General features: G+C 41.3%; 1 protein-coding gene across 4 annotated transcripts in view; it reads right to left on the bottom strand.

The window, feature by feature from the left end:
- LOC137332418 (rho GTPase-activating protein 26-like) overlaps window positions 1-17,355 on the bottom strand; it is a 178,775-nt gene that overhangs the window by 2,330 nt on the left and 159,090 nt on the right. For all 4 annotated transcript variants that reach the window (XM_067996236.1, XM_067996235.1, XM_067996234.1 and 1 more), the window contains 2 exons: window positions 6,626-6,736; window positions 1,521-1,612 (listed from right to left, as the gene is read on the bottom strand). In XM_067996236.1, coding sequence (XP_067852337.1) covers window positions 1,521-1,612; window positions 6,626-6,736 — 203 coding nt within the window. The remainder of the gene's footprint in view (window positions 1-1,520; window positions 1,613-6,625; window positions 6,737-17,355) is intronic.

Consider the following 17,355-nt stretch of genomic DNA (forward strand, 5'->3'; position numbering starts at 1 on the left):
TTAGACCTGCCTAGGCACAATATTAGAGGGATTTTACACCTTGAAAGGGTTAAACGCACCATCTAAAAAGGGAACTAGATTATAGAGAGGCTATTATATATATGTAACATATTAAAAGTCCTTTTTACTTCCTGTATCATACTTACTTCCTATCACACTATGTTGGTAACACCAGTTATAAAATACAGCATTATCTTCTGACTCACCATGAACCAATCTACAGATCTGCTAATGATAGTGTATTTCCTGTAGCAATTCTCATGGTAAGTTGGGAGATATGCTGTTTTGCAAGGACAGCAACATTATGCCTCAATATATTTTTCTGATGCTAAGGGCTAATTGTATGTAACCTGGCCTGTCTATTCAAATACACAAGGTCTGTAAGATCTGACGTCAATTAGAAGCCATTTTCTGTGGTTGGGAAAGTTTCTCTCTAGGTTGGAAATGATTAGATAGAAAAGAAAGCCACTCATTTAAAGTGCAACAGAAATTTGCATGTGTGACATTCCTGCAGAATTTTCTGTACATTTCAAATGTTACTTTTGTATCTTTATACTTTCTTCCCCTCACCTCACTACCACCGCCCCCCCCCCCCCCCTCACGTGACACATACATTTGCCTTAAATACATATGTGACATCTGGTGTGCTGGACGTCTGAAGTGAAAGTTAGGAGGTGCATGCAAATGTAAATTGTTTTTATAAAATAGTTTGGCAAATCTCTTATGGCACTGTTCATGGTAACTCAGAGAATGCACTGTTTTATAAGGACATAATTATTATATCACGTAAAGCATCTTGGGGTAGAGTTTCCGCTAAAATGCGCTTGCAATTCCGCTAGTTAGGTTCGGCTTCAAGATTCTTCTAAAATTTATTTGCATAATCACAAACGTAAAATCTTCCATGAACCAGCGCAATCGGGCAGCGTAATAGAACAAAATCTTTTTTCTCTTTCCATTAAAAAGTATTCCCTGATGTATTTACGAGTGGTAACCTGGTGCAGTTTTAATAATACAGCTGAAAATGGGTTTATCAGCAAAAATAAGCATTTTAATAAGGATGTCCAGTCTTCCACTTGTGAATAACCTGATTTTAAATCACTTAAATGACTTTAAGAAAAACTATACTGAACCATTTAATAGTTTCATGGGTGTACACTAGTCAGTTTCTTAGTAAATTAAATACTTTTTGATACTAGTGCCTGTGGGCCTAAGAAAATGAGCGTAATTTGAAGAGCCTTCCCAAATCAGCGCAATCGGCAGAACCTTGCAGTTTGTGGGCGGGGCTTGATTCAGGCAAATTGAATCTTGAACCAGCGTAATCTTGAAAACAGGAGGGTAAGCGGTGTTGGGCGTAACTCACATTTAAAATTCCCCGATCTTTTGCACTGGTTCAGCTGATTTAACTAGCAGAAACAAGTGGAAACTCGACCCTAATGTATTAGTCTGCTAAAGTATAGGCATGTGTTCTTTTGAGGCTAAACCTCAACCTCCAATTCAATAGGAATTTTCTTCACACTTACCATTCTCAAACATGGTTCCAGCGCTGAAGGATAATTCTGAGTCATGTTCTGCTTTACATGCATACAAGGCTCGGGCTTTACGACATTGGGTACTGTAAAAATAAAAGTGATGGTAATAAGAGGATTTACTTAAAAAAAAAAGTCACTCTAATGGTGGACAGGTAATTCAGCAGGCCACAACAGCTCAGTATTTTTTTGTTCATTCTCGGGCTGTGGGCATCGCTGGCAAGGCCAGCATTTATTCCCCCATCATGATTTCCCCGAGAAGGTGGTTGTGGGCGGCCTTCTTGAACCGTTGCTGTCCATGTGATGAAGGTACTGCCACAATGTTGTTACATAGGGAGTTCCAGAACTTTGACTCAAGGACAATAAAGAAACTGCAAAATACGTCCAAGTCAAGATGGTATGTGCCTTGAAGGGGAACTTGGAGGTGATGATGTTCCCATGCACATGCTGCCTTTGTCATTCTAGGTGGTAGTGGTAGCAGGTTTGGGAGGTGCAGCCAAAGAAGTCTTGGAGAATTGCTGCAGTGTATCCTGTAGATAGCACACACTGCAGCCACAGTAGATGTTTATCAGCACCTCATCCACTAGCCTTAAAGAAAACTGCTTTGTCCTGGATGGTAGCAAGTTTCGAGAGTGTTGTTGCTGCTGCACCCATTCAGGCAAATGGAGTGTATTCCATCACACTCTTGAATTGTGCATTGTAGGTGGTGGAGAGACTTTGAGGAGTCAGGAGGTGAGCCACTTACTACAGAACATCTAGCCTCAGCCCTAGTAGGCACATCTATGTGGCTGGTTAGTTGAGTTTCTAGTCAATGGTGACCCTCAGGATGGGGGATGGGGAGAACTCAGCAATGGTCATGGGGAGGTACTTCAGTGCTCTCTTGTTGGAGATGTTACTTGCCACTCAGCCCAAGCCATGGAAATTGTGTATATCTTACTGCATGCAGACATGGACTGCTTCTTTATCTGAGGAACTGCGAATGCAGCTGAAAAATGTGCAATCATCAACAAACAGCTCCAGTTCTGACCTTATGGTGGATGGAAGGTCATTGATAAAGCAGCTGAAGATATTTGGGTATAGGACAGCTTGGTATGGCCTGTTTAACTGCAGAGTGTTGGGACCTTCATTATTCCACAATAGAGAGTAAACAATCATTACTACACACGCTGGGGTCACCCACATAAATCATTTATTTCCTGGAAACATGAATTTATGCAACTCTCATCATCATTTTGAAGTTTTAAATAGCAGGGCCATGTTATACACATATATTTATAGAACTTCTGGAATGTCATTGCATTTTCCCCTGGTTGGATGCTGTGTAAATCATAAAGAAAGTGGATAAACAAAGGAGAAATTATGGAGCTGCATAGCAGTGGAATTCCTCACAAATCACCAGTGATAAAACTTTTATTGATTGCTGAGGTGACACTAGCGTCTTAAGATAGATGACGAAGGCCATTCTGCCCAAACTGCTTCATCCATTCGAATCTGCAGTCCCTCAATCACAGCATCCAGCTCTTTCTTAAATGATTATATGGTGCCTGCCTTCATTAATCTATCGGAAAACCTATTCCAAGTTTTGATTATTCTTTGTGTGGAAGAACAGTGTCCTGACATTAGTCATAAATTTGCCTTCTGGTAATTTGAACTTGTGATCTCTTACCCTACTATCAATTCATTGAAGCAGTTCTGGATTTACTTTTTCTACACTATTTATCTTATATACTTCTATGGGGTCCCGACTCAACCAACTCCTTTCAAGACTGGAAGGAAAGATCAAAAATAACTGACTACATCCTCAGAATGTCCCAAAGCACTTCATAACCAGTTAAATATTTTTTGAAGTAACGTCACTGTTGTAAGCAAATGCAGCAGCCAATTTGTGCAAAGCAAGGTCCAACACATTGCATCTGTTGTTGATTGAAGGAGGAATAGGCTCACGTGAGGCATAAACATCGGCATGGACCTGCTGGGCCAAACGGTCTGTTTCTGTGCTGCACATTCTTTGAATGTTAGCTAGGATGGTGGAAGAACTTCCTACTCCTCTTCTTTGGGATCTTTTATGCCCACCTGAACCACTGGAACAGGCAAATATGGCATCAGTTTACTGTGCCAGCTGAATGGCAGCACTCCCTCAGTTCTGCATCAGAATGTCAGCTTAGACTACGTGCTCAAGTCCTGGAATGGGGTTGAACCCATAAGTTTCCAATTCATAAATTTAAAATTCTACAAATTGAACCAAGCTAAAATTAACTGTAAAGGGCAAGTTTCTCTAGCCTTTTTTCATAACTCAGCCTCTGATGATAGGGGTCACTCTCATGGCTCGCCTCTTAACAGTCTCCAGATCGTGGATGTCGCCTTTGTAGTTTTTGAGATGCATTTCTTGTGTTAAGGCTTGCTGTGGCTATTGGGTTTCAAGTTTTTCTCTCATAGGCTGGTGGTAATCCTGTTGTGTTAATGTTTCTCTTCTTGTGCAACCCTCCTGATTTGTTCAGTGTTTGGCATTTTTCCCTGTGGGTTTTTAATGAGGAAGATGTAAAGAGCTTCTTTTACCATCTCCCACATTTTCTGGAACAATTAAGTTTGTTTTCTTAATTATATATCATGGACAACCTCATTCACAAGTTGGAAATAAAGAAGCCCGAGTCTGGAGGAAACTCCTACACCATATAGACTAATGGAATGTTGGCCTTTATCTCAAGGAGGCTGGAATACAAAGGGGTGGAAGCTATGTTACAGCTGTAGAGCTCTGGTGAGACCCCATCTGGAGCACTGCATTCAGTTCTGGGCACCGCACCACAGGAAGGCTATATTGACCTTAGAGGGGGTGCAATGTAGATTCACCAGGATGATAGTTTAACCCTTTTAGCCTTGCTATGAGGACAGGTTGCATACACTAGGCTTGTATTCCCTTGAATGTAGAAGATTAAGGGGTGATCTAATTGAGGTGTTTAAGATGATTAAAAGATTGGATAGGGTAGAGAGAAACTATTTCTTCTGACGGAAGAGTCCAGAACAAGGAGGCATAACCTTAAAATTAGAGCTAGACCGTTCAGGGGGTGATATCAGAAAGCACTTCTTCACACAAAGCGTAGTCAAAATCTGGAACTCTCTCCCCCAAATAGCTGTTGAGGCTAGATTAATTGAAAATTGTGCATTGAAATTATGAAAATTTTCCTTTCTTAGCATTCTCTGTTTGAAGAATTAGCATCAGTCTACTGGACTTGAGCCCAAAATCTAGGTTGTCACTTCGGTGCAGTATTGCAGGAGTGCTACACTGTTGGATGAAGAATTAATCTGAGGCCCCACGTGCCTGTTCAGGTGGACATAAAAGATCCCAAAGGAACACAGGAAGTTTTTCTGGTGTCTTGGCCAATATTTCTTTAATATTTCAAGTTTGCCAGTGTTCAGGACAAAAATTATAGATACAAGTGTAAGAGACTCAAAAAGTATATAGATAAATTTGTGAAGAACTAAGTCTAGATTGCAAAATGTCAGAGTGTATCAATTTGTACATCCCTTTTCTGAATCATGAAACAAGAACTCTCAAAGAGGACCTAAGGGAAGAATGGTGCCAAAATTGTAAAAGGTACCACATCCATGTCTATGGAACCAAGCTGATGAGATGTTGGAGAGTACTCTGGTGAGCAGAGCAACATTCATCAAACTTCTTCCAGTCGTTATTTATTTTTTATTCAATCAAGGATTTCCTGGATGCTGTAAATAGAATACTGTGGTCCAAGACGAATTTCCGTTCAACAGCAAAGCTGTCTGATTGAAGCTAGATGGTCCAGCTAGCTGTGAGATAAGATCCCTCCTATGGGAGAGAACGCGTTGGGAGACTTTAGCTCAGAATGTTGGAGAACCTGTTTCTGAAGTCAATTTCGTGTTACCAGAATCACCGCTGCTCTCAGTTCTGATATTTTGAATGATTCTGGAAACTATGGAAAAAAAGATGACATGTATATAGAAACATAAGTGTCAAGCAGAAGAGATCATACAGATGACTTGTCTATGACCTTGGAGCAAAAACTGGAAAGTTAGTCATTACTTAGTAATGCAAAGAGGTCTGTTGACAGCCACTGAGAACAATAGCCCAACATAACTACACTTAGAACAATGCTTGTACAGCTAAACATCACAACAAAAATACAAAAAAATTCAGGGAGAATGAGGTGCAAACTAACAGTACTGAGATATTCTTGACACAAGGAGGTAGAAATGCAGAATATTTTCTAATGGGACGAATTAACTGATGTTTCTCAAGCATGGTTCATGCCAAATAGAGTGCGGATGCAGGATAGCTTATGAGTGAGGTTCCTGATATCTTGAAGTCAATAAACCAAAACACTTAAAAGGAAGGTGCCCTTAGTGATTTTTTTCCCCCCTTATACAGATTATTGATACTGGTCCCACTCCAGTGATATACGGAGGATATAAAGAGTGAAAATGATACTGTATAATTATTTATTGTACACTCAACAGGTATTAAATTAGGAAAAATAGTTTAATGTAATTTATTATTTTTCTCATTAAGATGATGCTTTTATTATAGAGGATATTCTGAAGATTATTACCAATAAAATTGTAATGCACTCCCAAAATGATTTTTCTCTTGCCACTCTGTCAAAACCTTTGAGTTAGGATATGTAAATCTGGTCGCTTGATTAGATAGTACACATTCAACCAAAAAGTTAAAACAAAACAATTGCATTGTCTGATATTTTGCATTTAAACTGCGAGTCGCTCCTCTACTAAATTAAGATATTACACTGAAGAAATAGCGAAACCATAAAAAGGTCATTAATGTTTGAATGTAATACACTGAAAGTTCTGCTTAAAGAGAATCTCAATCTTGAGGATGATTTCCAGAGCTAAAGTACCATAAACCATTGCTTAGTCCTCTCACCATATGGTACTAGGTGAATAACATAAGATTACCTTTCTGCGAAAGAAAATATCAATGGCAAATTGAATCAGAGACCCAATGCACACACTCATTAAGAAAACTGCAAAACCTTTTGGGGGAGGGGTGGGTTTCTCCCAATACACACAAGAAATTAACCGAGTTGAAAAAAACCAAATTGGTACCACACCTGAGAGGGGAGGAGTCGCTGGAGGTTGAGGAAACGAGCACTGGACTTGAAGGTGCTGAAACCATGGGCCACGAGGGTGACAATGGTGAGCTGGGACTGGGAGGGAGAGGACTAGAAATTCAATAAGCAACAGTGTTAAAAACTGAAAAACAAATTAAAATGATAATGACAACAAATACAGGATATGATTCTAGGGTTAATTCAAAGGTCTAGGGTTAGCATGCCACATTAAGGATTTATTTGCCCACTTCCTGACATTTAGGCATCAGTTTTCAACATGGTTGGAAGCAAGACTACTTTCAACAGTACAATGAACTCCAAATAAACAGAAACATGATCACAGCACAGAATTACAGTGTTTTAATTTCTGATCCTGGAGAATATTACAAAAGGCTTCCACTGTTACTCTCAATGTACACTGATTTGGGATCGTTCTCTCATAGCCTTGTGCAGCTGCACAATTTTCTGTCCATCAGCTTGTGATCAGCATCTTTGACAATAATAAAATGTAAGTCCTTGCTGAACACCTCTTTGCCAACTGCTGACTCAAAATGTTGATTCTTCATAAGGGTGCAATAAGACAACCCAAAGTCAGATTTCTCCTATCCTATAAGAAAATGTTAACTAAATTTGGGGATGGGGAGAGCACAACAATGCATTGTAACTAATGAAGGACAAGAATGAGAAACCAAGAATGAGAGACGACATCTTCCATTGGCAGCAGTGGTTTCAGTAACTCAGCACAACCATAACCTTTTCTGAAGTCAGCCTGATTTTTCCTCAGCCTTGTGTCTAGCATTCTATAAGCACAGAGCTTGGTGAGAGTTGAGTCAATCTACTAAATGGAGTGATCTGCTAAACAAAGTGACGACGGGAATTTGGTGAGAGCGGGAATTGGGTGCAGAGGGGGAAGGAGGTGCTAAGTAATTTAAACCAAGGGGCAACAGTAAATATATAAATAAATAAATCAGAGTAATTAATTAGATCTAAGGGGATAAAATTAAAATTAACTAAAGGGATCCGAATTGCATTAAATAAAAATCTGGTATACATAAATAATAAATAGGAGTTAAGGGGATACTAAAATAAAGAAGTTAATAAACAAACAACAAGACTAATTAGTTACAAATTAAGCTGAAATCAAGCTAAATCCATCTATTAAATATAATCCCAATCTTAAGTAATTCTGTTATATGTAGAATTAAATTACTACTAATAAATAAATAAAAACTAGAAATGGCAGTGCAGGCTATGTGTCAGGACAGTGATATGTGGGAATTTATGGACAGTAAGACTGTCCCGGATTGCCACATCTGCAGGAAATGTCTCTGCCTTGAGACACTCCAGCTCAGAGCCCTTGAGCTGCAGTGCAAGTTAGAGACTCTTCGACACATAAGGGAGGGGGAGAAATTTCTGGATAGTTTTCTCCAGAGTACAGTCACACCTCAGAGGAAAGCACAGGTAGAGGAAGGGGAGAGTGTGGCTGTCAGTCAGCAGTGCAGGGGGAACCGAGGGGAGATAGAGGAGGTGGTCCCGCAGACACTGGTCCTATACGACAGGTACAATGTACTTGATACCTGTGAGGATAAGGAGAAAGACTGCAGGGAGAACAGTCACAATGCTGACCTAGGCACCGGGGTGCAGAGGGCTGTCCAAAGGAGGGAGGAGCAGAATAGAAATGTAGTTATAGGGGATTCAATAATTGGGGGGGGGGGGGGGGTGGGGGGGTGGATAGCATCCTCTGCAGCCACAGTTGAGACTCCCAAAGGGTGTGTTGCCCACCTGTTGTCAGGGTAAGAGATATCTCAATGCGGCTGGAAAGGAATTTGGAATGGGAGGGGAGAAGATTCAGTTGTCATGGTTCATGTGGGGGCCAATGACATAGTGAAAAAAGCAGAGGAAGTCCTGCTGAAGGAGCATCAGGAGTTAGGAGCTAAATTACAAATCAGGACCCCAAGAGTGGTAATCTCAGGATTATTATCTGAGCCACGTGCTAATTGGCATAGGGGCAAACAGATCAGGAAGGTGAACACTTGGCTAAAGGAGTGGTGCGGGAAAAAGGGGTTCCATTGCACGGGAAACTGGCGCCAGTACTGGAACAGGAAGGAGCTGTACCGTTGGGACGGGCTGCACCTGAACCGGGCTGGGACCAGGGTCCTAGCGAAAAGGATAAATAGGGTGGTAAAAAGGACTTGAAACTAATAAATTGGGGGGAGATGTGAGTCAGAAACAATTGTAAAAATGATAGTTTAAAGATTAAGAATAGGGATAAGAGCAGAGTTCAGGTCCAAGCAGTGATATAGATACTCCAGTTGAAGGGAATACTAAAATAACGAAAGTAGTTACAGCTGGAATGACAAATAAGAAATATGTTAAGTTAAGAGGTGTAAAAAAGACAGCATCAGGGCAGAAGGATGGGTTAGGGTCTCTTGCCCAAATAATAGTTTTATATACTAATGCACAGAGTATAAGAAATAAATTGAGTGAATTAGAGGCTCAAATGCGGCTTAGAGGGTATGACTTGGTAGCCATTACCAAGACATGGCTGCAAGCTGGTAATGATTGGGAGTTAAATGTTCCAGGTTATAAGGTCTTTAGAAAGGATAGGGAAACTGGAAGAGGGGTAGCCTTATTGATTATAATAATATTACAACATTAGGAAGAGAGGACATAGGTAAGGGAAAGCAATGACTGGAGACTCTATGGTTAGAATTGAGGAATAAGAGAGGACTTAAAACCGTAATGAGAGTTGTCTATAGGCCTCCCGATAGCAGCAATGACGTGGCAGAATGTATTAATTCAGAGATTAGAGAGGCTTGTAGCAAAAGCAGAGTTGTTTTGATGGGAGACTTTCATTTTCATATTGATTGGGAAGAGCAGAGTAGCTCAAGTCAGAAAGGTAGTGAATTTCTTAAGTGCATTCAAGATAGTTTGCTGGAGCAATATGTTCTAGAACCAAGGTGGCAGGCCATACTAGATTTAGTAATGAGTCAGACTTAGTTAATAATCTAACAGTAAGGGAACATTTAGCTAATAGTGACCATAATATGATCGAATTCAATGTTAGGTTTGAAAAGGAAAAACTTAATACAGTTACTAAGATTCTAGATTTCGGTAAGGCTAACTTTAATGATATGAGACAGCAAACTGGTCAAAACTGTTACCGGTTAAAACTACAGATGAACAGTGGGATGCGTTCAGAAAAGAATTTAGCTTAAAACAGGACCAGTATATACCCTTAAGAGGCAAGAGTTCTACATACCAAATAAAAGAGCCATGGTCGACAAAAGAGGTGAGAGATAACATAAAACTGAAGAAAAGAGCATACAAAAGTGCAAATAATAGTGTAGATCCAGGGGTCTGGGAGAGATATAAAGAACAGCAAAGGAAGACAAAAAAGATAGTAAGAGCTGTAAAAAGGGAATACGAAAAGAAACTTGTGAGGGATATCAAGATTAACACAAAAAGTTTTATAATTATATTAGGGTAATGCGGGCCCTTTAAAAACAGATGCGGGTAATATTGCAAATGAAAATAAGGAAATGGCAGACTTGTTGAATAATTACTTTGTGTCAGTCTTCACAGTAGAGAAAGAGGATAATATACCTGACATTCCAGGGTAACTAATGATGAATCAAGGACTGAAACTCACTAAAGTAAATGTATGCAAGAAAACAGTATTAGAAAAAATAATGGGACTAAAGTCTGACTAATCCCCAGGACCTGATGGTTTCTACCCCAGGGTTTTAAAGGAAGTAGGTGAGGAAATTGCTTTAGCCATGATCTTCCAAAGCTCTCTCGATTCAGGAATTGTTCCTTTAGATTATAAAATTGCACATGTAACCCCATTATTTAAGAAGGGTGAGAGAGAAACCAGGAAATTATAGACCTGTTAGTCTAATATCTGTTGTGGGGAAGTTATTGAAATCTATAATCAAAGACAGAGTGACTGAGCACTTACAGAAATATGAACTGATTAGAGAGAGCCAATATGTAAAGGGTAGGTCATGTCTAATGAACCTAACTGAATTTTTTGAGGAAGAACTAAAGTAGTAGACAGGAGAATATCTATCGATGTAGTTTATATGGATTTCCAGATGGCATTCAATAAGGTTCCACATAAAAGACTGTTAGCTAAAATTAAAGCTCATGGAATTAAAGGCAATTATTGACCTGGTTAGGAGATTGGTTAGGTGGTAGAAGACAGAGAATAGGGACAGTGGGTATATACTCGAATTGGAAGGAAGTGACTTGTGGTATCCCAAAAGGATCTGTGCTGGGGTCTCATCTATTCACTATATTTATTAATGACTTAGATAACACAATAGAGTGTCACACATCCAGGTTTGCCAATGACACAAAGATCGGTGGCATATTAAGTAGTGTAGAGGGGAGCAAAGAGATTCTGATAAAGTGAGTGGGCAAAACTGTTGCAGATGGATTTCAACGCTGGTAAGTGTGAGATCATCCATTGTGGACCAAAAAAGGATAGATCAAGTATTTTTGAACTGGCAAAAAGCTAGGAACAGTGGAAGTCCAGAAATTTAGGGATCCATGTACTACACTAAAATATAATAAAGTACAAAAAATAATCAAAAAGGCTAATGGAATGTTAGCCTTTATAACTAGAGGGCTAGAACATAAATGGGAGGAAGTTTTGCTACAGCTATACAAAGCCCTGGTTACACCACATCTGGAGTACTGCGCACAGTTCTGGCCACCATACCTTAGAAAGGATATACTGGCCTAGAAAGGAATGTAGCTCAGATTCACCAGAATGTTACTAGGGCTCCAAGTGTTAGATTATGAGGAGAGATTACATAAACTTGTCTTGCATTCGCTGGAATATTGAAGGTTATGGGGTGATTCCATTACACAAAGGAGGTCAGGAAGGAGTGAAGGAATTCCACAGACATCAGTCTGTCTAGTGGGCCAGGAACAACATTTGCTAGAGTGCTCTTGAACAGAAACACAATGCTGAGGAGGAGTCAGCATGACTTCAAAGAGAGTGTGGTAGTGCTGACCAGACCTTCAAAATAAGGCAAATAATCAAAAAGTGCTGTGGGGAGTGTGCTTATGATTCGGGACAGAGGATGCTGCTGGAAATTATGGAGTAACTTGAAAGATCATCACATTAGCTTAAAAGATTGCCAGACTACTAAAGAATGTATAAGGGAACAAAGGGTTAAGAACATAAGAAACAGGAGCAGGAGTAGGTCATACGGCCCCTCGAGCCTGCTCCGCCATTCAATAAGATTGTGGCTGATCTTCGACCTCAACTCCATTTTCCCGCCCGATTCCCATATCCCTTGATTCCCCTACAGTCCAAAAATCTATCCATCTCAGCCTTGAAATATTCAATGACTCAGCTTCCGCAGCCCTCTGGGGTAGAGAATTCCAAAGATTCACAACCGTCTGAGTGAAGAAATTCCTCCTCATCTCAGTCTTGAATGGCCGACCCCGTATCCTGTGATTATGCCCCCTAGTTTTGTACTCTTTAGCCAGGGGAAACAATCTCTCAGCATCTACCCTGTCAGGCCCCGTCATAATCTTGTATGTTTCAATGAGATCACCTCTCATTCTTCTAAATTCCAGAGAGTATAGGCCCATTCTACTCAACCTCACTTCATAGGACAACCCTCTCATCCCAGGAATTAATCTAGTGAACTTTCATTGCACCGCCTCTAAAGCAAGTATATCCTTCCTTAGATAAAGAGACCAAAACTGTACACAGTATTCCAGGTGAGGTCTCACCAATGCCCTGTACAACTGTAGTAAGACTTCCTTACGTTGTAATCCAACCCCCTTGCATGCCATTTGCCTTCCTTACTGCTTGCTGTATCTGCATACTAACTTTTTGTGCTTCTTGTACAAGGACACCCAAGTCTCTCTAAACACCAACATTTAATAGTTTCTCACCATTTAAAAACTATTCTGTTTTTCTATTCTTCCTACCAAAGTGAATAACCTCACATTTCCCCACATTATACTCCATCTGCCACCGTCTTGCCCACTCACTTAACCTGCCTATACCCCTTTGCAGACTCTTTGTGCCCTCCTCACAGCTTACTTTCCCACCTAGCTTTGTATCGTTAGCAAACTTGGATACTTTACACTCGGTCCCTTCATCGAAGTCATTAATATAGATTGTAAATAACTAAGGCCCAAGCATCCCACTTGCGGCAACCCACTAGTTACAGCTTGCCAAACTGAGAATGACCCGTTTATCCCTACTCTCTGTTTTCTGTCCTTTAACCAATCCTCTATCCATGCTAATACATTACCCCAACCCCATGAGCACTTATCTTGTGTAACAACCTTTTATCGAATGCCTTTTGAAAATCCAAATATACTCCATCCACTAGTTCTCCTTTATCTACCCTGCTAATTACATCTTCAAAAAACTCTAACATATTTGTCAAACACAATTTCCCTTTCATAAAACCATGTTGACTCTGCCTAATCATATTATGATTTTCTAAGTGTCCTGTTACCACTTCCTTAATAATCGATTCCAGCATTTTCCTGATGACCGACGTCAGGCTGACTGGCCTGTAGTTCTGTTTTCTCTCCCTCCTTGACTAGCAGGGTAACATTTTTTACCTTCCAATCCACTGGGACTGTTCCAGGATCTAGAGAATTTTGGAATTGGTTGTTTGTGAATCGAAAGAAAAATGTCAGAATGGTTCAAAGTGAAGAGTGGATTGTGTCAGGGTTTTATCTTGTCACCCATTTTCTTTAATACAGTCATGTGGCAAATTATGAGTGAGGCATTCGGAAAAATACTGAATCACTTATTCAAAGCATTAAGGGAAGGTTAGGACCTGGTTAGCCACATGAAATATGTGAAGGATGATTATATTCTCATTGGTTGCTGCTGTCAGGTAGCCCTGAACTCGCATCTTTTTCTAGTTTCTCTCCTATCTCCCCTCATGCCCTCTCCGAGCTCATCTTGACCATGAGACCCACCTCCTGCTCCCTCGACCCCATTCCCACTAAACTGCTGACCACCCAACTTCCCTTCCTGGCTCCCATGTTAGCTGATAGTTAATGGTTCCCTCTCCTCAGGTAGTGTCTCCCTCCACTTCAAATCGGCAATCATCACCCCCTTCTTAAAAAAAACCCCACTTTTGACCCCTCTGTCCTTGCAAACAACCGTCCCATCTCCAACCTCCCTTTCCTCTCCAAAGTCCTTGAACATCTTGTCGTCTTACAAATTGTGCCCATCTTTCCCGCAACTCCATGTTTGAATCCCTCCAATCAGGCTTCTGTCCCTGCCACAGTACTGAAACGGCCCTTATTTAAGTCACAAATGACATCCTATGTGACTGTGACTGTGGTAAACTATCCCTCCTCATCCTTCTCGACCTGTCTGCAACCTTTGACACGGTTGACAACACCATCCTCCTCCAACACCTCTCCTCTGTCGTCCGCTCACCTGGTTGCATTCTTATCTATCCAGTCGTAGCCAGAGAATCATCTGCAATGGCTTCTGTTCCCGTTCCCGCTCCTGCACCCGCACCATTACCTCTTGAATCCCCCAAGGATCCATCCTTGACCCCCTCCTATTTCTCATCTACATGCTGCCCCTCGGTGACATCATCCGAAAACACGTCAGATTCCACATGTACGCTGACGACACCCAGCTCTACCTCACAACCACCTCCCTCGACCCCTCCACTGTCTCATTTGTCACATTGCTTGTCCGGCATTCAGTAATGGATGAGCAAAAATTTCCTCCAACTAAATATTGGGAAGACCAAAGCCATTGTCTTTGGTCCCCGCTGCAAACTCCGTGCCCTAGCCACCGACTCCATCCCTCTCCCCGGTCACTGTCTGAGGCTAATCCAGACTGTTCACAACCTTGGCATCCTATTTGATCCTGAGATAAGCTTCCGACCACATATTCGCTCCATCACCAAGAGTGCCTACTTCCACCTCCGTAACATCACCCATTTCCGCCCCCGCCTCAGCTCATCTGCTGCTGAAACCCTCATCCATGCCTTTGTTACCTCCAGACTGGACTATTCCAATGCTCTCCTGGCTGGCCTCCCATCTTCCACTCTCCATAAACATGAGCTCATCCAAAACTCTGCTGCCCGTATCCTAACTTGCACCAAGTTCCGTTCTCCCATCACCCCTGTGCTCGCTGACCTCCACTGGCTCCTGGTCCGGGGACGCCTCTATTTTAAAATTCTTATCCTTGTTTTCAAATCCCTCCATGGCCTCGCCCCTCCCTAGCTCTGCACTCCTCCAATTCTTGCCTCTTGTGTATCCCTGATTTTAATTGCTCCATCATTGGGAACCGGGCTTTCAGCTGCCTAGGCCCTAAGCTCTGGAATTCCCTCCCTAAACCTCTCCACCTCTCTCTCTTCCTTTAAGACGCTCCTTAAAATCTACCTCTTTGACCAAGCTTTTGGTCACCTGTCCTAATACCTCCTTATGTGGCTCGGTGTCAAATTTTGTTTGATAATGCTCCTGTGAAGCACCTTGGGACATTTTACTACATTAAAAGCGCTCTATAAATGCAAGTTGTTGTTGTCATATCAACTGAGAAGCTGAAGAATGAAGGATGTAGGACAGAAGTAGGTGCTCAATGGCAGCTTCCCAAAGACCCAGATCATACATTGTATAAAGAAGGGCACAAATCAATGGAGAAAGAATCAAGTGAAAACTGTTGATGAGGGAATTGAAGTGTGGATGAGTTAATATACTTTGGAATTTGTATGGCTGCTGAAGACGGGTTCAAGGACAGGGTAAAGATATAGATTGCTTTTGATGGACTATGAAAACCACTCTGAACGAGGAAAGACATCTCGTGAAAAAAATGAAAATGAGAATGTGAGAGTCTAGTTGATAGTTCTGTATGGTGTTGATAGCTGGGGCATAATTTTTTACTTGGAGCAGCGAACTCAGCGGGTGGGTAGATATTCACGTGGGAAACCTGGAAGTGAAGTCAGTGCATCGGAATTAACAGGCAGGCTGCCGGTCGGGAGGGAAAGGAGCCAGGAATCGGAGAGGAGGGAGGTAGGGAGAGATCGGGGAGGGGGTGGCCGGACATAAAGTGGGGGGTGGGGTCGGCCGATCATGGCAGGTAAGCTTGTTGGGACTGGAGGGAGCACACCTGCTCCTCCTGGCCCACAAGCAGTTCACTAAAAGCACTTACATGATGGATCAGCCCTTCACACCTCCTTTCACCTAATGAGATTCAGAAGCCAGGGGAAACCCATGCAGGTGAGGTTAAATTAGTTTCAGCCTTAGAATCCACAAAAAATTAACTGTAACTATTTCAATGAGGTAAGTTGCCCCCTTAACCACCGGCATTAAGTGGGGACTCGGATGCGCACGCGCAACCAAACCCACCTGGAAGTGGGCGGGTTGGAGCCGGATTGCAGTCGCGCTTCAAAAAGCTGTTATTTTAACCTCCCATCCGACCCCAACTCACCTGTTCCTTAGGGTTAAAATTACCCGCCTGGACTCTGAAAAGACACAGAAGCAGAGACTGGATGCCTTTGAAATGAAGAGGCACAAAGATGTGAACATGTGAACATGAGTGAAACATGTGAAATGAGTCAGAGTTTGAGACAAATGATGAGAAAAGAGATATGGCTGTGAAAGCAGGTCTTTAGAAAATACAAGAAATGAAAGAGATGAAAAAGACAGCAATGAAAGTCCTCAGGGTAAAAGAGACAAATGGAAATCATGTGAAAGAGAGGAGCAGAACATCAAGGCTGCCATTCCTGGAAAGGAAATGGCAATGAATTAAACAACATGAACGAAAAGCAAAATACTGCAGATGCTGGAAATCTGAAACAAAAATGCTGGAAATGCAGTAGGTTGAGTACCATCGATGGAGAAAACATAAGTCGACATTTTGGGTATAGACTAATTGTGAGGAAGGGACGATACCCTAAATGTCACCTTTTGTTCTCTCCACATATGCTGCTTGCAGCACTTTTTGTTTTTATTTCAAATTTCCAGCATCTACAGTACTTTTCTTTTTGCACAAGGAGGATGTTGGTTATTCACTGGGAGGACAAAGTGAGGTCACTGAAGTAATAGCCTGCATGCAGTAACAGAGCTGATGACAGTGAAAAGAAAGCAATAGGCGGGGGGGGGATGTGTGCCAAATAGGAAAAGCCAAAGCTTAGATGGTTTAACTGTGCACAGGAAGAGCTAAATGGAAGACTGGTAACGAGCACACTGGTTTGGGAATTGGCAGAAGGAAGAATGCCAAAGTGGCATTGTGCAGATTCAGTGGTCAACTCAATTAAGACAGCTGATTGACACTGGCTGGGGGTGGGGTGGGGAAGGAAAAGTAAGGTATACTGAAATTAATCATGTTAACCAACTTGCACCAAAATCTCATATGTTCACCTTTAACCAAAAGAGAAACATCCAATCTAACACTATATAAACAATCAAATTTTACATTTTAATCTAATAAATGTTGTTAAATATATTTTTAACGGTTTCTATTTAAAGGTTGAACTGTTGAATAATTTAAAATTGAGTTCTGATACAAAGATTTAAAAACTGTCCCTTTATCTCCTATTTATGTAAATGCTGGTCAAAGTCATCTGTCATCAAATTAATTAAAAATGAGTTACCAATTTATCAGGATTGAACTGGACTTCCAAAGGGGTAACTTTGGACTACTTTCAACAACTACACACCTTATTACAGAGATGTCTTCTTCTGATCTGTCTTTGTGGAACATCCATAGGGAA

This window comes from Heptranchias perlo, chromosome 14 (genome assembly GCF_035084215.1).
Source record: "Heptranchias perlo isolate sHepPer1 chromosome 14, sHepPer1.hap1, whole genome shotgun sequence".
In the NCBI taxonomy this organism is placed as follows: Eukaryota; Metazoa; Chordata; class Chondrichthyes; order Hexanchiformes; family Hexanchidae; genus Heptranchias; species Heptranchias perlo.